The sequence below is a fragment of the Pollicipes pollicipes genome, unplaced genomic scaffold (assembly GCF_011947565.3).
Source record: "Pollicipes pollicipes isolate AB1234 unplaced genomic scaffold, Ppol_2.1 Scaffold_3087;HRSCAF=3621_pilon_pilon_pilon, whole genome shotgun sequence".
NCBI classification, from domain to species: Eukaryota; Metazoa; Arthropoda; class Thecostraca; order Pollicipedomorpha; family Pollicipedidae; genus Pollicipes; species Pollicipes pollicipes.
The window spans coordinates 23,425,520-23,446,810 of record NW_023596225.1 but is presented as its reverse complement, the minus strand read 5'-3'; the positions used below and the strand labels follow the sequence as shown (position 1 = coordinate 23,446,810).

Sequence of the window (21,291 nt, the reverse complement as noted above, 5' to 3'; positions counted from 1 at the left end):
TGACCTCAGGCTTCCTCAGCCAGGGATGAAAATATGTGCTTTAGGCGACTCGAATCCACCCCGCCACGGAGGAGGGGGGGAGACGAATCTGAAAGTAGGGGCCTTAAGCAGTTAGGCTACCGGCGCGAGCTAGATATAGTTTTGGACAGGACGGTTTTAGGGGCATTTCAATTGTATCTATTCCACGTGGTTCAATTCCTCGGTAAAAAGGGTCCGAGGAATGGAATCAATCCATTTTGTTCGCAGTGCTCTTGCGTGAAAGAAATGTTTGAATGGTGTTGATCAGTTTTTATGAAAAAGATATGATCACGAGCAACGAATCCAAGCGCCCAGCTTTCTCACTATAACCAATGGTTTCTCGATAAGTCGTTCATCGTTCAGCCACATCCTCGCGGTATACTGAAGGTCGGCTATTTTCGACACGAGTATACCCAGCTCATAACGACGAGATACCAAGAGCCAAGAACCTTTCTTGCTTATATCAGCTTCCAAGCGAGTCAAAGCGATCGTCACACCATCTGTTAACATGACCACTCTAGTGTGACCCCTCCGGTCACTTACCTTCACCTGCTCTGTCTTAAGGCGTAGCAAAAAGAGACTATCATTTTATTTTTGGCGGATGATATCCTTCTTACTTCCTGACCGCCAACAACTTAAAATTATGTAATGGTGTTACGCGTTTGAGAGGGCAGCAATCGCAGTTTAAGCAGCTCATGCGTAATGCTGCCTGTTTTGGCTGTCATCCTGTCGGCCGAACGGGCTCATGCATGCGAGTTCGTCTGCAGCAGGGAAGTCGCGAGCGTACTCCCTGGCTTGAGCCGGTCCGGCCGCGGCTGCATGGCGCTCGCGCCGCTCCGCCGCTTGCTGATGTACCATCTTATCTGTGACCTAACGTATCTTAATGCGTCGCCAGTTTCGGTGCCGGATACATACAGAGAAGCATTTACATTGAATTAATGTAATTGCAAGCTGTTTCTTTGCGCATTGCAGTGAAGCCAGGTGTGTGCCGTAGCCGTATGCCAGAGGTTTGTGACAGGTCTGACTGCCCTACACAGCCGTAATCTGGGCGAAACGGCCTGGACTTAATGTCTTTGCCGGAAATGTCTGAAACACGTGCACTGTGCGGTGACATTGTGGAATCGTGGACCACATGGGAGAAACACAGCGGATACATGAATGTCAGGCCACTCAGTGGCTGCAGCATTGGGGACAGCTCACAGCTCACTCTTCCCCCCGTTCCGCGCTGCGCCCACCTGGATGACGATATCTCCAGTCAGTATTTAAAATGCAACAAAACATGTGTGAATTTGCAGCGAGTAGTCCATACACCCACAACAAGCGTCACAAGAATGCAAACTTTTGCAGTCCGAAGGGTTGTATCGTAATGATGTTTCACGCTTGTATGTCGCAGAAATCAAGTTAAAGTGCCGCAGTTTGTGAACGAGGCTAGGCATTGACCTGAGCGGTGCGCATAGGTTGCTGCAACCCAAAAACCGCGTACCCGCAGCAAACCTTGGTCACGAATGTCGATTTGTATTCTTTGTGAGGGCCCTGGCCCTCCCAATGTTGAGTTGGGCACGCAATGTTGGCTTCCCCCCCCCCCCCCCCCAATAGTTTTGGGTGGAATACTACAAAAAATGTGGATAAAAGATGATCACAACACAAGGACTATCTTCTTTGATCTTTGTGCGTGGTGGTGTCTTGTGCTACTCTCATAACAAAAGGTCATGGTTGTTCTCAACACTCACAAGATAAAAATCATAACAGCTGAGTGGATAAACGATGCAATAAACTTCACATACCTAGCGCCATAAGACACACAATGGTTTGTGAAGTTAAAGTGAAAGGCTCTGGAATATAGGGATAACCCAAGTCCATCGTGGGGAAACCCCGTCCCCATCCCCCACAGCCGAAATGCGTGCCGCCTCCCATGACCGCCAAGGAAGAGCGCCATCTGCGCCTAAAATGGCCTCTAAAGGGGCGCCTTCACGTGCCGATCATAAGAGACGCGTGCGTCCAGTGTCTGCTCCCTGGATCCAACCTTGCGTGGCTTCTGTGCTGCTTAGACTTAAGACATTTATAAATTATACAAAGATTTAAAGCAAATGTTGCATTTTATCAAAATAAAGTGGGCTAAATCCAGTGAGAAGAAAGCGTGGGAGGGAGGGGGGGGGGGGGGTAGGCTGTCGAGCTTTCGGTTCGTCTCCCCTCCAATAATTAACAAGAACTGACACCCTTGACCTTGGTCGTTTTTTAGTTTATGTATTCCACAACGTCTGTCAGCGTGGCTTTTCACTGATGATCGCCCTTTGTAAAGCCACGCTGAGCCGCGTTGAGTATGCAACGTTTAGGCCCGTTTAAACAGTCGTGCATCAAGCAGCTGTGCATACAACACCATGACGTTGTACATGTACAATGTGCAAATGCACACGGCTCATAACGAGCACGACAGCCGTGGATGGCGATTTACTTTGTCAGTTGCGACGGCTTTACAACAGACGACAATTATCCTTTCTCCGCTTGCAGTAAGACATACCGCCGATGATAATGATCAGTCTGTTGTGGATGTCAATCCCGTATTAAGACAGGCGCCTTTGTGCTGAATGTGACGCATGCAGAGGCGTCACTTTATGTACATTCGTGGGCGCCTGGGCCCGGAAGCTGACTTGGCCCCCCTCCCCTCCAATGCTCTTCTGAACCCCTTCAATGCATATGAGCAGAGAGAATGTTGGCGAAATAAAGACGGAACAATTACATTGACTAACGGTGTGCTAGGAAGTACGTATCTAAATACATCACCATTATTATCAGGTTGATTTTGTGCCAAATAGTATCCTTTTGGTACCTGGTGAAAACTGGGGTGGGATAAAGAATAATTGCCTGCAATATATGGCAGCTTTTAAAAGTACGAGGTGGTCCGGATCAAGGATAGCGCATGTTTTCCTGAATACTGGAAAGTATATTTGTCGCAAAATCGTGACTGTGGTGGTTAAACAACACGATCAGCAACCGCGGTAGTCATCACTGATACCTCGCTAAGATCAGCTGACAAGTTTTCCTGGGAATAACACCCCGCTCCAAGCTTTTTACCTAAAGGCAGCTCACGGTACCTTGCCATGTGAAGTTGTGCTTCCGCAGGCTAACAATTTAAATATAAGAAACCCTATTATGCAATATATATTTACATCGAGAACGTAAATTCAGATGGCTTAAATACGGGGAGAATTCGGAATTTGGCAGAAGGCTAGGTCGGCCTTTTCTGGTGAGCCCTCTCAACCGATTTTAGAAAGTGACACCCCAGACACCTGCCAAGGCGGTCCGCTGTTCACCCTTGACTCCGTGACTGTTCCGGAGGACAGCTGATGCTCCGATCATCACGATCTGTTCCTGGACATTGCAGGGGGGGGGGGGGGGGTTACGCAGACTATGTATACGCAGACTATGCAGACAGGCTGTGCAGTATGTGGGACGTGCTGGTCTGTTCTCAGCCGGTTAATTACCAGCCCGCCGTATGAACCGACCTCGAACGCCCATTGGCTGTGGGCTAAGTCAAGGACTATTCTTTAAAGGGAGAGGAAGGGATACGACGTAACGAGTGGTGGAAAGCCACTAAAGCATGTCTTGTTATCCTTTCCACTTCGTAATCAAACGTACGCCACGAGCCTGATGCCGGAGCACGCACCCAAACATAAGGTATCATGTTCGGTCTCTACGTCTCCCACCTCTCGACGGGCAGCAAATAGACACCGCACTCAGCACGAGCCCCTGCTCCGTGCCCCCCCCCCCCTTTCCCCCGCTCCCCCATCTGACCTCCTGCCGTCACAACCCGACCCACGGGCCGGCATCATGCCTTGCTGGTGACGCAACGTGCCTGCTTCACGTGAACAGGGCGCCGTGAGCACGCACTGTTCACGTGGACAGCGGCGCCTCTGATTGGTTGGGCGGACCGCACCCCCGCCGCCCATTGGTCGATACGCACACGCCCAGGTATGAATCCCACACTCGGCGCCAGCGCAGAAACGCGAAAGCTTTGTTATTTGCTGGTGGGTGGTGCTGCGGTGAGGAGCGGCCACGGAACTGAACCTGTGCAGGAGAAGGCGGTTGGATGGTTTTGAAGACCATGATGCTGGAGCACTTTCTTCTCTCGCCGCCGGCGTCGCCCCGGCTAGAGGACAACTACACACAGGTCAGTACCTGAAACGTTTCATGGTGCAAGTGCAGGTGGCTGGTTATCTTCCGGGGTTCATTTCTGGGGTGAAGTCGTTAAAATCGCTAAGACCTGTTGTCGTTTTACGGTGATTGAAATTATCAGTTTCATGCAATCTCGTGTGCTTGCGGCCTGAGTCCCATTATGCTGTCCCAGCTTTGTCCTGGGAGGCGGGAAGCGCGCGGAGTTCATGTTTGTAATCATGAAATGCCAGTGGTCTGGGTCGTCATTATGCCGGCCATTCTGCACGCTTCTTGAGCGTTTGGCTAGCAATACAATTCACTACACCGCGACCTTGGGATTGTCTGGACCAATGTCGCCTGAAAGCTGGCAGCATTGGCGTGTGACGTGCGTAACCCCCATCGTAAACGTTGTGCATTGCGGTTCGGCTGCCCCGGTATTTTCTTACGTTTGTATTCCTAGCTCGCTGAATATTCAGACGGGTCCCCGTCAACGTTGTCCGACCTGTGGGTGAGGAATCCATTTCGCTACTGACTGGCGCGCGTTTCCCTGATCCCCGCCCAGACCTTCTCCCCGATTCTCCGTTGGGCCCGTTGCATAGACGTGGGGTCTTTGTCCCGCCGCGGACACCCCTGGGCACCCCCCTCCCCCTGCATCGTCGGAGCGACGCACGCGCTGCCCGGCTGATCCAGGCGGTCGGTGACGTCACCGGCCCGACCGTGACGTCACGGACCGCGATCAGCCGCTGTTCACGTGGACAGGGAATGGGGTGAAGGTTGCGGCGAGCCCCCGACGCGCGGCCACTCACCAACCGGGCGGGCGGACCGTGGCGCCGCAGTGCGGCGCGCCGCGTGCGCGCCACACGTCCTGCTCTCCGGCAGCGGGTCAGTCACGTCGATGGACGGACAGGCGGGCAGGGAGGGAAGGGGGGAGGGGCGAGCCACTGAGCCCGGACCTGCCGTCACAGCTGACGGCCTGGCACTCTGCCAGCTTCCCGCCGCTTTGGCTCGAGAGGCCGGTACTACCGACGGGCTCGGCTGCCGGGTCGTGTTCGGAAGTGAGTCGAGATCGTGTCCCCGGCGGTACTTTGCCGTCCGTGGCTCTTCGTCTTTCGGGTGGAAAGGCGTCATTCATCACCGGCGACAGCCATCGCCAGGCGCAGGCGCACCGTTAGGCCCCGCCGCCGTGCGCTTGTACCCGAGCGCGTTATCGCGGCAGGCTGGCTGATGCTGGCCGGGTGTCTGGACAGCCTGCCCAGTGGACCTCGTGTCCGGTTCACGCCCCATGACCGCTGAGGCCGTCCGTTTACGCTGGGTGAGCAAGGGTCGTGCGTCTGGCGCCAGCGAGCTCGCGCGGCTCGAAATCTCCCGCCAAAACCGCTCTGCGCCGGCGGTGGCGCCAGTTATGTAAGTGACCTCGTGGCTTCCGACTGGGCCCATCACCCCGTCCCCTACCGGGGTGGCTGGTGTGCGTTACCGGCGACGCGAGGTGACGTGGCGACGCCCCCATCCGGACCTGTTCAGCGGTCTGTTGTTACTCCCCCCCCCCCCCCTTCGCTGGTCCCGGGCGACGAACAGCGCAGTCGGCGGGGAAAGCCGGCGGTCATTTGGGCACAGGGGTGCGCTGATGGCGGCATTCATCCTGCATTACTGCGTTAAGCAGATACGAGATTACAGGAGTTGCTGTTATGGATCGGACTTTCCCTGAACGTAACGTGGACATCGTGGACACACCGTGCGTTTTTTTAGGGGGGGGGGGGGTGAACCCGTCAGGAGTCAGCAGGTGCGTTCGAAAGCCGGGCGCGTGCCGCGCCGACTTCTCGCACCTCATGTCGGGCCTGCCGGGTCTGGCCACCGGTCTGACGCGGCCGCTGCTGTTGTTGCAGGACGCCATGCTGGCTGCCAAGAGCCTGATGTCGCTGTCGGCGGCGCGGCGGCCGCGCAGCCCGTCCGGCCTGGCGCCGACGCCGCCGCACAGCGTCGTCTCGTCCGACTCCGAGGCGGAGGAGGCGGCGCCGCAGGTCGCGCGCGCTGCTGCCACCGCCGCCGCCGCGTCGTCCCGACATGACTCCGTGCTGGCCAAGGTGAGCGCGCCGCCCGTACCGCGTTAGCGCCTCGCGAGAGGTGATCATGTGTTGACGCTGTTGCATTACGATAGGGCCGCGTGAAACCAGATCTGCGAAGCTGAGGGCGACTGGCGGCGTGGAAGGCACGCCGGCCCGATCGCGGTCCGTCTGACGGTCGCTGCTTGTCTTTCCAGCTGCTGTGCGACCGGACAGGCCCTGAGCTGCCGCTGTCGCCGGCGTCTCCCTGCGCCGCCGCCGCCCGACCAGCCGCTCGCCAGTCGGTTATCTTCCGCGCCCACAAGGACGGTACGGCGTCGCCGCAGCCGCCAGTGGCGCGGCAGCAGCAGGAGCAGCAGCCGGCGGCGGCGGCGGCGCCGCGGCCGGTCTCGATCGCGCCGCGGCCGGTGCCGCTGCTGCCCCTGCTCTCGGTGTCGGGCGGCCAGACGGCGCCGGGCCAGGCGCTTTTGCTCGCGCCCGGCCAGGTGATCCGCGTGCCGCCGGCGTTGCTGGCGCCGGTCGGCCAGCGGCTGGCCGCCCCCGCGCCCGACCGGCAGCGCGCCTACTGCTGTCAGCACGCCGGCTGCGACAAGACGTACTTCAAGTCTAGTCACCTCAAGGCTCACGTCCGCACGCACACCGGTGAGCGCTGGACGGGTGCCGGGGCCGGGGCCGGGGCGGGGGCGGGGGCGGGGCTGCGGCTGGCGGTGTGCCTGTTGCCGGCCGGCTGTGAGCGCTGCTGTCACCGGCGGAGTCACGCCGAGCGCTGGGCTGACGCAAGGGGCCAACCGGGTTGGGACGGGGCGAGTCGCTGTGTGCGGCGCTGCTCAAGGTCGGCGTTCGTTGTCTGGGTTCAGGTCGTTGTCCTGTCCGTTTGAAGCCGGCGGCCGCGCGTCGCGAGCGGGCGGGTCGTGACGGTCGTGTCCTCCGTTGCAGGCGAGAAGCCGTTCGCGTGCCAGTGGCCCGAGTGCGGGCGCACGTTCTCCCGCTCCGACGAGCTCTCGCGCCACAAGCGCACGCACACCGGCGAGAAGAAGTTCGCCTGCGACGTCTGCCTGCGCCGCTTCATGCGCTCCGACCACCTCACCAAGCACATGCGCCGCCACGCGCGCGACCGCAAGAGCGTCAGTGTGCCGGACGTGCGTCAGAGGGCAGTGGTGCGGCCCTACCTCATCCTGAGCGCGACGGCCGTGTGAGCGGTCTCCCCCGCCGTCACGAGAACGTCACGAGGGGACGGACAGTACCTGACGCGGGCGCCGGCCGGGGGCGGCCTGAGCCGCCGGCCGGCGCGCCTATTTATTTTGTTTCTATTTATGTGTTCGTGTATGCAGCTTTAATGAACGTGATAATATACGCCACGCGCGGTGAACGTCTTTGAGAGATGTGTTCGGCTGGCGAATCGTCGCGTCCCGCTGTTGAAGCCAGACCGGTACAGATCCCCGGCTCGGGGGATTCTGGGCCGTATCCTGTTTACACCAGCCCTCATCGGAACCCGCTCAGGCGGCGTGCGAGATACGATCCAGCGGCGAGACGGCCCGCTATCGCGGGCTGTAAATACGGCGCGACGGGCTGCGGCCGCACTAACAGGGCGCCGACACCAGACGTCTCGCCGTGTTTGACGCTTCAGGGCAAGCCGGGCCCGTAAGACGCTCGGCCCGCGAGCGAGAGGACCGCTTGGGCCGCTCGCGCGCCGCAGGTAGGGCCGGCGAGTTCACAATCTGTGGCACGGTCAGTACCGCACGCTGCAGTACTGAAAACACCGGCTGAGAGTGGTGCCACGAGCGGCGGCGAAGTAACGCCCGGCTACCAGCAGCGTGGGGGACCGGGAGTGAACAACCAGGGAATCCAGTCTGAGCGGGGGATGCCAATCACAACCATCCCGCAGTCGCCCCACTTTTGCCAGCCGAGCATGTGCGCCAGTCAGCTGGTTGAACGATTTCCAGACTTGCTCGCCGTGCACGGTAACACCCCTCGGCTGAGCAGACCCGCATGCCGCACGATGATCATTACCAGGAGTCTGGCGTTGGGAAGTTGAAACCATCCACTCCACGGTTTAGATCATTACGTAGCTGAGTAATGTCCTCGACCTGAGCCCACACTGACGCGCCCTGTTAACCAATCTGTGTGCCGTACAGCGCGAAAAGACACCCCTTGGCAGTTCAGTGATTAGTGTATTTGACCTCAACCATAGCCATAAAAACAGCGCCAAAAGCGATACACAAAACCCGAATAAGCACGGATAAGCAGTACAAGGGGCCCGCGGGCAGCCGTCACAGCCGCGCCCGGGGCCGCCCGATGACCTTGAGGTTTGGCCGGCTGCGGTGTGGGGGTAGGGGAGGGGCGGCCGACCGCCCATCACAGCGTGCGCAGCAAGGCGTGCCGGCTCACAGCGGAACGTTCGCCGCAGCGCCGTCCCGGCACCAGCCAGGGCGTCAGCAGCGCCAGGTGGCGCGGCAACAACACGCCCTCGAGCGCCGTCAGCGGCCGCGTGATGACGTCATACACTGAGCCGGCAGAGGACGGACGGGCTGCCGCGGAGGGCGGCGCGGGCGGGTGGGCTGGCGGGGCCGCAAAGCTTGGGGCTTCCGTGTGTGCCGTTCTTGGTAGGGACGCACTACGTGTGGTCGGTGCGAGGGGAACACGCAGCGGTGGCGGTTGGGCGGTGAGCACTGGGGGTGGCGCCGGCGCGGCACGACGGAGCACACGTGTCACCGTCCGTAAGCCGCCCCACAATGCACTGCACTCTTAACGACATACGACGATAAAGCGTGCCTAGAGGCGGAGTACTACGAGGTCTAGTACTAGAGGCGGAGTACTCTGCCGTCTCACATGGCAAAACCACCAGGGGGAGGGGCCAGTACCAGCGACAGTCCCTGTTCCCGTGGCGAGGGAGTGGCCGCCGCCCGCCTACAGCTTGTCGATCACAAGCCACTTCTCTTTGATGTGCTCTATCTGGTCCGAGACGGCCGGCTTGCGCATGCGCAGCTTCACCTCCAGCTTGCCCTTGACGGTGCGACGGCCCTCGACAATCTGCAACAGACGGCCGCAGGTCAGCGCGGGACGCGCGACAGGCCGGGGGCACCACCCAGGCCGCACGGGGCCGAGGCGACGCTGTCTCCGGGCCTGACGGCGCCCTGAGTCACGGCCGGCGCCCGGGCACTGTTTGTACACATGGCCGGGCGTCACGCGCGACCTTTGCCCCCAGCCGCCGGCCGTTGCCCCGCCCCGGGCCTCGACACTGACCTCACGTGACAGGGCCGGGGAACAGGGTGGGGGCAGGGGGAGGGACCAGCGGGCCGCTTTATAAGGAGAGGAGATTGCTTCTAGCCGCCAGAAGGACGCAGCATTACTTCGGCAAAATGATAAAGCAAAATGATAAAAAATTATGCGGCAAACAACGATCGGACCGGTCAATTTCTGACAAGACGATACCAGAATCGGTTTACAAGGGTTCATTTTCGGGGCATTTTGAACAAAACACCGAAACGCTTAGTTCAGCGGGGTTCCAATTTACAGTCCGTTTTCGCTAGCTGGCTACGGCTTCCTAAGTGGAAGAGCTGCGCATCGTAAGTACATACTGTTGTCTTCGTACAACCCCTACCGATGCCAAGTCGCGAACAGGCTAGTGGAAGGTTTAACAGAGGCTCCTCGACGGAGCTTACGGAAGTGCGGGACCGAGAGGAAACACTCCGCCTACATCGGGACCCAATTATGGCGACGGCGGTGTAGGATATGACGAAACAAATGATCTTTAATCCTGAGCACTCAGCCATTACAGACACAAGCATGATTCTCTTGCAAAAGGGCATAATTTCTCGAGAAGTATATCATCAGTTCTCCACGAAAATGGATACCGTATGAGATAGTTTTGTGAAAGCATGGGATGTCGATGTAAATAATGAAGGAACGGAGCGACACGCGCGTCTTGTAAAACTCCGCCATACGCTCCAGTCCGCTGCATAATTCTCCACTCTGCGATTTTAATCATGATTCAGGACAATTAACGGTAGCTAGCTTGGATAATCCCTCGCACCGACTGTATCAGCCACATCCACTTGGTAGGTCTGTTGCCCGCAAGCCCGCCGTCCTGCTACTGCCTCGCAGGCACCACGCGCGCGCGGCTGCTGGCACGGGGATGTCACACCACCGCTGGTGAGAACTGACAGGAAGGGCAAGGGGGGGGGGGGGAGTGGCGTGTAGTGCAGGGAATGCCACACCGCCGCTGGTGGGGACTGAGTCTCCATAATCCCAACAAACCTCAATACGCAACACAATAACCTCCCCGCGGCTGGGTTCCATCTTGTTGCCCTCGACTACACCTGACCCCCTCCACTGCCCCAGCACACGTGCTGCCTCCGGACGTGGGAGCCTCCCGCGCCCCGGCCCGTCCCGCCCACCCGCCACGACGGTTCAACGGTCCAGCGGCCGGCCGCCGGCGTCCTCCCGCCGCGGAGACCTCCGGCACGATGCGCACGTCCCTCCCGCAGGACGCCGGGGGGGGGGGGGGGGGCTGCGCTACACGCGGCTCGGTCGTGATCGTCCGTGCGACGCAGAAGACCACGCCGACAGCGGGCGGGGACGGGCCGTGCACGGCAGCCGACCGTGCCTCTGCCGCGTGGTACACCCACCGACCGGCGTCTGGGTGTAACCGGACCGGGGGGGGGGGGGGGGGGGCGCCACGCAGCGGCCGCAAAGCTGCATAACACCCGCTGAAAGGGATGACTGGGAGCTGGGCGGATTTTCAAACAGAGATGAAGTACACCTTCCTCGAGTGGTTCGAGGCGGGTTATTCAGCCAACACCAGACGTGGAAGATCAGCTCAGCGACTCAGCGACGATGTCTTAATGAAAAGGAATGCCCGCTTCGCCCTGGCGCGCGGTTATCGCGCAACTGTACCTGATGGAGAGCAGTAGGACCCGGCCGGCCGGCAGGCGGTACGGACACGGCACAGTCGCACCAGCCCACGGTGAAGGCGCGCACGGAGAACACTGTCAGAATCGTGGCCAAGCCGAGGACCGAATCCCTCGCGGCTGGGTTCAGACAGTGACCTATGTTTTAGGAGTCCCGGGGGCGATCTCATCGGGCTGCCGGGCTGCCAGGGATCTGGCAAGTGACGAAGTTCGTCACGCGCAACCCGCAGGCACACCTGCGGCCTTCCCACTGCTGGCAACGAGCAGGGGTGTGTTCGGCAGGAAACCAGAGAAACGCCCACAATCTGTGTATTACCGCCTGCTATCCAGAGCATGTTCGGCGATGTCACTTGTAAGCAAATGACCGAGATCCATGGTTGCAACGGCCGACATAGTATCAGGCGAACAGGCAAACATCAAGTTTGCAAAGGCAGATTTCACGGCTTCGACAGCTCCGAAGCGCGCTGAAACGGGCCAGCATACTTGCCATGCCGCACGTGTCAGCCATGCAATTGACCCATCAACGACACTTCGCATCGCTCAGACACGAGCACCTCCACAACCGAGAGCCGATAAAGAAGAGCTCCAGTCGGCACGTCATCCGCGCTCCAGAACGGCTGATTGCTCGAGGCTGCACCGCACGGCCACTGGCAAACACGGGCACCTCCACTGCGGAGAGCCGATGAAGACAACGTCCAGTCGACACAGCGTTCGCGCTCCCATCGGCTGGTTGCTTACGGCTACACCGCATGGCCGCTGGCACAGCGGTGACCGATGTGGTGGTGAGCTGGTCAGCGACCCGGTTACGAGGTAAGTCACGCCCGCCCGCAGATCAGTGAGAACGGCAGTCAGCGGAGCAGATCAGTGAGAACGGCAGTCAGCGGAGCAGATCAGTGAGAACGACAGTCAGCGAAGAACAAACTTACCGGGCTGAACTCGCCGCGCGCGCATTGTCAGAGTTATCACAGTCATGTTTCCTAATTCGGGAATGCGATTGGCCACCCGGAGTCGTCTGCCTTGTTCCCACCAAGACCAGGCGTTCTCGACTGGGAGAATTCCCCAAGAAGAAGACGCGGGGATCTCAGGAGGAGTTGCGATGAGGAGAAGTCATGTCTGAGTCAAGAAAGATTGCCGTCCTGGGAACGCATGCATATAGGCGCTGGCTGGAACGTGATGTTGTCACATGCTCTGCCATGCACCGCACGCCCTGCGCCGTAAATTATTGCCGCAATACCCACAAACGGGTCTCTTCTTTCCGCTGACATGCAGCGTTGAAGCACGAGCCGGATCCCGAGAGTTAAATTTATGACGTATTTTGTGATGACATGCTGTGGGGTATTCCAGAGCATGATCACACTACATGATCTGTGATCAGTCGCTTACTGTAGCCACCGATGTTTTATGCCCACGTGCGGATCCCCCCCCCCCCCAAAAAAAGTGTCGATGTCTAAATCGCAACAAGTGAGAAACTCAGTAATTAAGTTTCTGTCGACCGAAGTAATCGCTGTACAATACACGCTTGAGGGCCTGCCAGCCGCTTGCATTTTCCTACCTACATTACGAGATAAGACTAAGCATCGCTCAAGTGAGCCAACTTTTGTTGTGTGCCCCGAGGAGAGGGGGGGGGGGGGGGGCAGTAATAATAAGATCCCCACTTGGACAAGATGGACATGGACAGGTTGGGAAATGCTTCGCGATGTCCTACCGCTGCGCGGACGGGCAGAGCTCTATGTCTCGGCCAGCAGCAGTGCTTCGTTTCGCTCGCTCCGCCTCGCGTCTGCATCGAAGTTGCGAGGCTTCCGTGTCACAGTGCTTCGCCTCGCTCGCTCTGCCTCGCGTCTGCATCGGAGTTGTGAGGCTTCCGTGCGACAGTGCTTCGCTTCGCTCGCTCCACCTCGCGTCTGCATCGGAGCTGCAAGGGCTTCGCTTCGCTCGCTCCGCCTCGCGTCTGCATCGGAGTTGCAAGGGCTTCGCTTCGCTCGCTCCGCCTCGCGTCTACATCGGAGTTACAGGACTTCGGTGCGACAGTGTCGGCAGCCGGCGCCGAACGGTATTGTGGGTACCGCAACCGCGCCAGAAACCGCGGCGTCGAACGGTGCCAGGCATTGTAGTTATATCGCTTCAGGTGCTGGTGCTGAATCAGTACTGTCCAACTTGCAATAATGAAACTGTACCGTCGGTACTGGGGAGTTACCCGGGTTAGCGATAGATTAATTCATTTCAAATCTAGCCCGCCCTACGCCGCCCCGACCCTGTGTTAATGTAAGCCCCTAAACATGAAGAGCGGCTTGTCAAACAGCACGCGCCGTACTGCTGCAATCCTCGCTGCGATGCACCGCCGGCTCAAACGGAGCGCGCAGGACCGGCGGCACGGCGGGCAGAACGGGGTGCACGGCACTCGTCGCCAGGGTAAATCGCGATGGGAGGAACTCATGGTTGTGAGTGCTAGTGTCTAAACTGCAACTTACTAAGTGAGGTTAACTGACCGATGACGTGGGGGGCACATTGTCAGAAGATCGTCATAGCAAGCATGAAGTGCGGCTACATTATTTTGATTCTGCTTTATGTCATCCGCGTACCGCCATTGGCTGTGTGACATAAACGTTTATAACATTAAAATCTGACAAGTACATCTTGGTGTTCTCACCTTCTCCGGTTAGCAATAATTTTGGCCGGTTAAACCAGGCAGTTTGGACTAAGTAAAACAGGCAAACAACCGAAAGGGCAGACGCTAGTTGCAGACAGCTGGTAAATGACAAGTCATTCCTGACCGCCGTCCCTCCCCGGCAAAGTCCACAGAGACCCTTCCTGCCAACACACGGACCACCGCGCTGTTCGGGTCAAACCACACCAGGGGCGGATCCAGCACGCCGCCGATAGGAGGGGGGGGGGGGGGGAGAGGCAACACCGACTTGGAGGCAAACTCAAAACGGTGTCATGGTTTTCAAACACCCACCGAATTTTGCCCACCACCTGGAGGAACACTGGAAAGTGATGATGTCATATGCTCCGCCATGCACCGCATGCGCTCAGTCGTAAATTATTATTACAAAATTATTACAGACAAACGTTCCCTCCTTAAAGCAGCACAGGTTCTCTCAAAGGTTCTGAAATGTATGCTTCTCTACCCGACCTGAGCAGCCTTCCGCAGTGGCACGTCCCAGTTCATCCCCTCCCCACCGAGATCCGCCCTTGAACCACACGGCCACTACCAGCCCGACCCATCGGCAGTCGGTCAACAGTTCGTCACGCTCGGCTGAGAGTGCAGAAGACAAGCTCATATCCGGTTCGACCCACATGCGTTGAGAAAGGCGCAAATTCCAAGGACGCGGGAGCCGGGGAGGGGAGAGGGGGGGGGGGGGGCAGTGCGAGCAGCTCGTCCCCCCAACTTGAAAGCTACGGCGCTTCCCCCCGCCCCCCACACACACTTGGAAAGGCCTGTGGAGGGCCCATTCGGGTATGTTACGGACCGATTCTGAATTGTAAAGGGATTGTGAAAGCCTGTTAAAGTCCATTCTGACTTGTCGAGGGCTCATTCCTGCCTACTTACGATCCAGTCTGAGCACAAGAGCGCGTTTGTGAGCCTGCAGATGTCCCATTCTGACCCGAATAGGACCCATTATTGACTGTGGAGGGCCCATTCTGACCTGCAGAGGACCCATTATTGACTGTGGAGGGCCCATTCTGGCCTGCAGAGGGGCCCAGCCTGACCAGACGAGACTGACCATGGAGAGTTCATTCTCACTTGCAGATAGCCCATTCTGGCCCGCAGAGGGGCCCAGTCTGACCAGACGAGACTGACCATGGAGAGTTCATTCTCGCCTGCAGATAGCCCATTCTGGCCCGCAGAGGGGCCCAGTCTGACCAGACGAGAATGACCATGGAGAGTACATTCTCACTTGCAGATGGCCCATTCTGGCCTCCATAGAAAACCCATTCTGGTCCGTAGAGGGCCATCGCGGCCTGTAGTGGACCTATTCTGACCCGCGGACGGCCTATTCTGGCCTAAAGAGGGCCCAACCTGAGCTGTAGTGCCTGGCGGGACCCATTCCAACATGAAGAGGACACATTATTGAATGTGGAAGGCCTACTTCGTCCGGCACATTCTGACCCCGTGGGCCCTGTCCTGACCAGTCGAGGGCCCATTATTGACTCAAAGGGCCCATTCCGGTTTGAAGAGGGCCACCAACCAACCTTAAGGGCCCATTCTAGCGTTCTGGCTGCCCCCCCCCCTAAAAAAAATTAGACATACATCCCGCGCCCCTGCTCAATTCACGCACGGTAATGAAGTGCCAGTGTCATTACGCTAACTGAAGGGAAAGCATGCTGCTGCTTATTTAGTTTGCACAGCCGCAGGCGCCCGTGCCATCACGTACAGGGGAGCAACTACGTCAATACCCTCCCAATATTTTAAAGAACTAAGTTTATGGCAGTGCATGGAGAGAAGCATGTCGAAATGCCTCTGAGACTCCCAATACTGGACAACTTCCCTCGCTGCTGGGCAAAGCCGTCTACAACTGATGCAACCGCATCACAAGACGAAGGCCACCAAAAACGGCTGCACCCCGCCCCATTTTCACCGCCCCGACCACTCGCTATCGCTCCCGCCCTATCCCATTATTGTTGTCTGACGACTGACGGCGTCGCGGTAAAGCCCGAGTCAGCCGGCTCCAAACCAGTTCAGTGACACCGCTGCGGCTGAAGACAGGGGCTGGCCGCTACTCGATGCGCGTCATTGGTCAGCCGCGCGGTCACGTGTGCGGGCCGCTGACGCACGGCGGGCCCCACGTGACAGCAAGCCCGCCCCTTTCGTCAGACGGAAACCCGCTGTTGTCAGGCAGTGCAAATGAGCGCGAGAGAAACACAGAAGGCGCTGATTGGCGGGGGGGGGGGGGAGGGGGAGGGGCGGGGGCAGAAAAAACGCTGAAAGACAAAGGGCACCTGTCCTGTTCCGCAATCACAATTTGTGTTACCCTCTGCGCGTTCATTTAGGAAAAGAATACTAGAACAGATTTGTCAACACAAACAAATTCGTATCGGAGCCACCGGAAAGCCCACACTGCCACACCAGAGCGAGCAGGCGACGGAGTGACTGTCTGGATATCAGTGACGGCCGGGCAGGCCAGGAGTGACGTAACTCCAGCACTCCGGAGCACGCACAGCCGGACAAGCCAGGAGTGACGTCACGTAGCACTCCGGAGCAGATGACGGACCGCTGACTGCCAAACCTCTAAAAGTTGGAGAGGCATGGGTGATGGGGCGTTGGAAAGGGTGGGCACCGACAGTTTTCAATTAGTTTCTTACCATGCAAACCGATGGTCCTGATCAGGGGCTTCCCGACACGACCTGGCGGATCAAAGTCGGGCAGAAACCTACCTGGTGTTTCTGGTGTTATTTGGCAGCCTGTGCCGAGGACTTTGCCCCCCCCCCTTCCCCCAACACTCCTAAACCGCCTCTGTGACCCGCACGAGAGGATCAGCATACCCTGATGCGGCATGCTTTGTTCACAAAGAAGGGGAGAAACGAATGATCTCGCCAAGATGGAGAGATGATCTGTGCACCAATCCTGAGCCTAAGACTCAAGATCAGTGCACAGACACGCACAACCTATCCTGGGTTGGAAGGGAAGGTTCGTAGGACTGGGTTGGAAGGACTGGCAGGTTTGCGGACAACCCAGCCAAAACACAAATCTTCATCCCTCAGTGGACAATGGCTACTTTCGGTTGCATCAGGTTATTTTGACAATTTTAAATAGTTTAACTCCTCTGCTATTCTCGCCTTCAACAGGTAAATGGCAGGACAGCATTACATTACGAACGCGAACAAAATACATTACGATCTCATCGCTGAAATATCGGGATTTGAACCCACCCGTTTCCCACCGCCAGGACCCCAAGGTTACCACTCCTTTACTTCAAACTCACGGACAAGCAGCGAGTCTATTCTTCCTCTCCCCCCCTCCCCACTTCCCCCCCCCCCCCCACCAATACTTTCATCACAGGCCCGCTGGCGCCCAACCTGTCCTAATTCCATCGAATGAATACAAGGTAAACGGAAGACAACCGTCCATGGCTACTCTACCCTCCCCTCCCCGGACACAGGCTAACGGAGAGAGTGTGAGAGAGGGGAGGGAGAGAGAGACCCAGCAGGCACCACCCGGGCCGCCGGTCACGCCCCACGGACCGCCGTCGGTCGCCGAGCCGGCCTGAAATATTGCCTGGCCGGGGAACAGAGAGCGCCCACCGCCGCCGCCGACGCGGCCGGGCCGGCACGCCGGTCTGCCCGGCCGAGCCCCGCGGCGGCGACCGGCCACGACCGAGCCCGGCCCCGGCACCGCCCCAGGCGCGGCCCCGCCGGCGGCGTCGGAACCCCGCCTCGCCCCGCCCCCGGCTGGGACGGCAGTGGATCAAGGTCAATGACCCACGCCGGGCGCCGGCCAAGGCAAACCCGGCCGACGCGGACGCCGCGCCGGCGCGGCCAATGCCGCTGGAGGTCATCACAAGGCGGCGCCGGCCGGCAGGTCAACAAACACGGCCCGAGGCCAGCTCGCACCGAGGCGCCGCTATATTTAAGCGATGTCCAGCAGGTGTCGGCAGCGGCCACATCTGCATCGCTGGCAGCAGCCAAACGGACGTCACTTGCCTCCTCCACCGTGAGCTCCACCGCGTCCCAAAGCTGGGAGTGTGGGTATGGACGTTGTGTACGGTGCTTCTTGCCATGCAACGCCATAGGCCTAATATCCAGTTTCGCGAAAGATGAGGGGGGAGGGGGAGCGAGGCCCTCTCGCCCAAGCCGCGGCCGAACCCGTGTCCTTTGCATGCCTTGATTGGCAGCACATTTCTGGCACCTGCACGGACCAGCTTCGCTGTCCACATCGACCTCGCTGGTGCTTGAGCTATATTCGATGCATACAATTGCTACTTTTACAAGCGCTGCACCTTACCGGGCCAACTGGCCAAGGCAGGCGTAGACACTTCAAAGCGTTTCAAACGCACGGCAACAAGCCTTCGTCAATAGCGCCAGCACTTGACCTTTGGACGCCGGAGCTCTCTGTAACGATTACTTGTAAAACACACCAGTCACGCACGAACATTTCCGGTCGAAAGTTCACGCCGGTCGTCACCGCGACCCGAGATGGAGAACACACTCGGTGGGCAGGTGAGATCCCCATATCAGAGCCGAGCCTGGGCGTTGGCCACCGCCACCAGCCGCTCACGGCAAGGAAGAGTCGGAGCCGACCGAGATGGGCCCTGGCGCCGCGGCGATCCCAGGGCCCCGAGTCCGCCGCCGCCGCGTCAGGACAGTCCGACGTCCCGGCACGACAGCCCACCGCCGCCGCGTCACGACAGCTTACCGCCCCGGCACGGCAGTCTGTCAACGCCGCCGCGTCACGACAGTTTACCGCCCCCGCACGGCAGTCCGCCGCCGCCGCCACCGCGTCACGACAGTCCGCCGCGTCATGACAGTCTGCCGCGTCCCGACAGCCCGTCGCCACCGCGTCAAGACAGTCCACCGCCGCCGCGTCACGACGGCCCACCGCCGCCGCGTCATGACAGTCCGCTACCGCCGCCCCACGGCACTCCACTGCCGCGTCACGAGTCCGCCGCCGCCGCCGCGTCACGAGAGTCCGCTACCGTCGCCCCACGGCACTCCACTGCCGCGTCACGAGTCCGCCGCCGCCGCCGCGTCATGACAGTCCGCCGCGTCACGAGAGTCCGCTACCGCCGCCCCACGGCACTCCACTGCCGCGTCACGAGTCCGCCGCCGCCGCCGCGTCACGACAGTCCGCCGCGTCACGCCAATCCGCTGCTGCGTCACGACAGTCTGCCACTGCCGCGTCACAACAGGCCGCCGCTTCACGAGTCTGTCGCCGCGGCAGAACAGTCCGCCACGGCGGCGCCAGGACGGTCCGCCACGTCACAACAATCCGCGGCGGAAAGCCCGCCAGCATTTTTCCCCGAGCCGATGACCTCCAGCCGACGCTGAGCACAGTCGGCGCCGACCGGACAGCTTTCCTTCGCGCGACCAATGACAGAAAGACCCCGGCTGTCTGTCGATACGGCTGTCTCCGCTCGTCTGGTCCTCAATGGGCGCACGGGCCCGGAATGCACCCGGCGGGTGTAACGGGGGAGGAGGGGGGGGGGGGGGGGTCGCGAGGAGCCGTCGTCGGCGACACAGGTGCGGCCGTCTCCCGACGGCGGGTCGACGACTCCAGACGGCGGGCGGCGGATAGCGCTGTCGCCCCCGGCAACAGGGCATGACAACCCCCCCCCCCCCCCTCTCGCTACGGCACCAATCGGCGCCAACGACACACTGATAGCGACAACCACCCGGGGTCGTCCGATAGATAGGTAGGAATGGAAAGGTGAAAAACATGAATCCTGACATGTCCGGAGGGACGTGCAGTTTGTGTGTGGGGGGGGGGGATGTATTGAGCAAATACATTAACCGCGGCGAATATATAACCGACAACACGCGGCGGCCAATTTGACCGTCAGGCTGGGGCCGCATAAAATAAAAAAGCGAAGCTCCGGAAGACATCAGTTTTTAAACAAGACCACGCTGACATACTACAACTGGCTGCATGTAACGTGTGATATGTCCCCAACTTCTCCACGCTTAATAAATATTCGCAACGCAACATAATGGATCTATATTGTTTTCCTTCACCTCCATCTTCAACGCAATGAGCGTTAGCTACGGGTGTAAGTCGCGTGGTATCGCAATTCTAACGGCTTGCCTTATTCATCTTTAACTCGGTTATCAATGATTGTACTTTGTTCTTCTAAAACATCAATGCTTTTTGCTTCAACCTGTTTCCTCCTCGTGTTTATTTTGTCTTTTTACGAATTCCATTCTTCGTTTAACATCTTTTTCATATGCAGCGTCTTTTTGTGTTTATGTGTAAGTACCATGACCCAGTACCCAGCGCGAGGTCAACGCGTGGAGTATTGTTGTTAAAAAATTTGAGCTTGTGTGGTGAAGAAGCATGGGCGGTAATGTTTAGAACGTCAGACAGTGTGTAAGCTTTTCATGGTCAAGATAAGGTGCAAACGTTGAAGCAAAACAGGATAGTGGTTGGTTGTGAACAATCAGCCACTGTCACATGCCTCAATACAGATTAACCTCATCCAGGAGAAACCCAGAAAACTTAAAGAATTTGGCAAGTTCTCGCATTTGGCGTAAAAATGCGCTTATTATATGTTGTTTTAGGCATGCATATTAGTGATACACGCTCGTTCCAACAACCACCTAATTCCCAGAACTCCTTGGCACGTCCACCAATCCAAACAGGAACTTACTCACAGGCCGTTCACAATAAAACGTTACAAACTTAATCCCCGTGACTAGCTTTCATGAAGCCTGTGGCAGTTGAAACTGGAACGAACACAAAACTCTGGGCTACAGCAGGAGGCTCAACGTCACGGACACAATACTGAAGTGCATCGCAGCGTGGAGCCCCGTATTCCAGTCTAACGGTCACAATCCAGTAATACGTGGTAACAACAAAAACCCAGGTAACTGGGACCGACGCAGCGTCAGTCTTACGCCAGTTTGTCAGTCTGTCAGTCACAGTCAGTCTGTGGTGCCCCTGACGCAGCGTCAGTCTTACGCCAGTCTGTCAGTCTGTCAGTCACAGTCAGTCTGTGGTGCCCCTGACGCAACGTCAGGGGTACCACACCATGGATTGGAGCAGACGTACACGGGGCAAGGAATGGAAGATATACTGAGGTCGCGCACTCCTGTCCAACACTGTCCCAGTTCCGCATGCTTAAGAATGCAGGCAACATGCACTGCAAGTGTGTACGCTGTAAGTTTTATATACCACCCGCGCCATGTAAGATTTTCTAATGCCAGTGGGGCTATCGATGTGCGGGGTGCAGGAGACCGACCTTGCCCCCCCCCCCCCCTCCCTAACCTGTCCAGCCGCCCGGTAAGCGCGTGTGAGCTGCGCCGGTACAGCAGTTGGCGTCATCCGCCCGCCCGCCAGCGAACCGGTCCGGAGGGCGGGCCGCGGCGTGTCCGATGACGGCACCCCGGCCCGGACCTCGTCATCCAGCCGCCCCCCCCCCCCCGCCCGTCACGTCCGGCCGGCCCAGTCCGGCCTACGTCATCCAGCCGGCCCCACCGCCACCCCCCGTCACGTCCGG

General features: G+C 58.7%; 2 protein-coding genes across 5 annotated transcripts in view; one reads left to right on the top strand and one right to left on the bottom strand.

Moving 5' to 3' along the window:
• The first annotated feature begins 4,021 nt into the window (after positions 1–4,021).
• Positions 4,022–7,831, top strand: LOC119089909 (Krueppel-like factor 10). Its single transcript, XM_037212715.1, has 5 exons — positions 4,022–4,186; positions 6,054–6,251; positions 6,428–6,589; positions 6,704–6,872; positions 7,167–7,831. The coding sequence occupies exons 1-5, from the start codon at positions 4,106–4,108 to the stop codon at positions 7,424–7,426; spliced, it is 870 nt and encodes a 289-aa protein (XP_037068610.1). The 5' UTR covers positions 4,022–4,105; the 3' UTR covers positions 7,427–7,831.
• Positions 7,832–8,381: 550 nt separating this feature from the next.
• LOC119114815 (coiled-coil and C2 domain-containing protein 1-like) overlaps positions 8,382–21,291 on the bottom strand; it is a 43,957-nt gene continuing 31,047 nt past the window's right edge. For all 4 annotated transcript variants that reach the window (XM_037238854.1, XM_037238857.1, XM_037238856.1 and 1 more), the window contains exon 17: positions 8,382–9,260. In XM_037238854.1, coding sequence (XP_037094749.1) covers positions 9,138–9,260 — 123 coding nt within the window. In that variant the 3' untranslated portion in view covers positions 8,382–9,137. The remainder of the gene's footprint in view (positions 9,261–21,291) is intronic.

Coding starts and splice junctions, on each gene's coding strand:
- LOC119089909 (XM_037212715.1), top strand. CDS start 4,106: ATGGTTTTGAAGACCATGATGCTGGAGCACTTTCTTCTCTCGCCGCCG. Junction 4,187..6,053: donor TAGAGGACAACTACACACAG/GTCAGTACCTGA, acceptor CTGTTGTTGCAG/GACGCCATGCTGGCTGCCAA. Junction 6,873..7,166: donor TCACGTCCGCACGCACACCG/GTGAGCGCTGGA, acceptor CCTCCGTTGCAG/GCGAGAAGCCGTTCGCGTGC.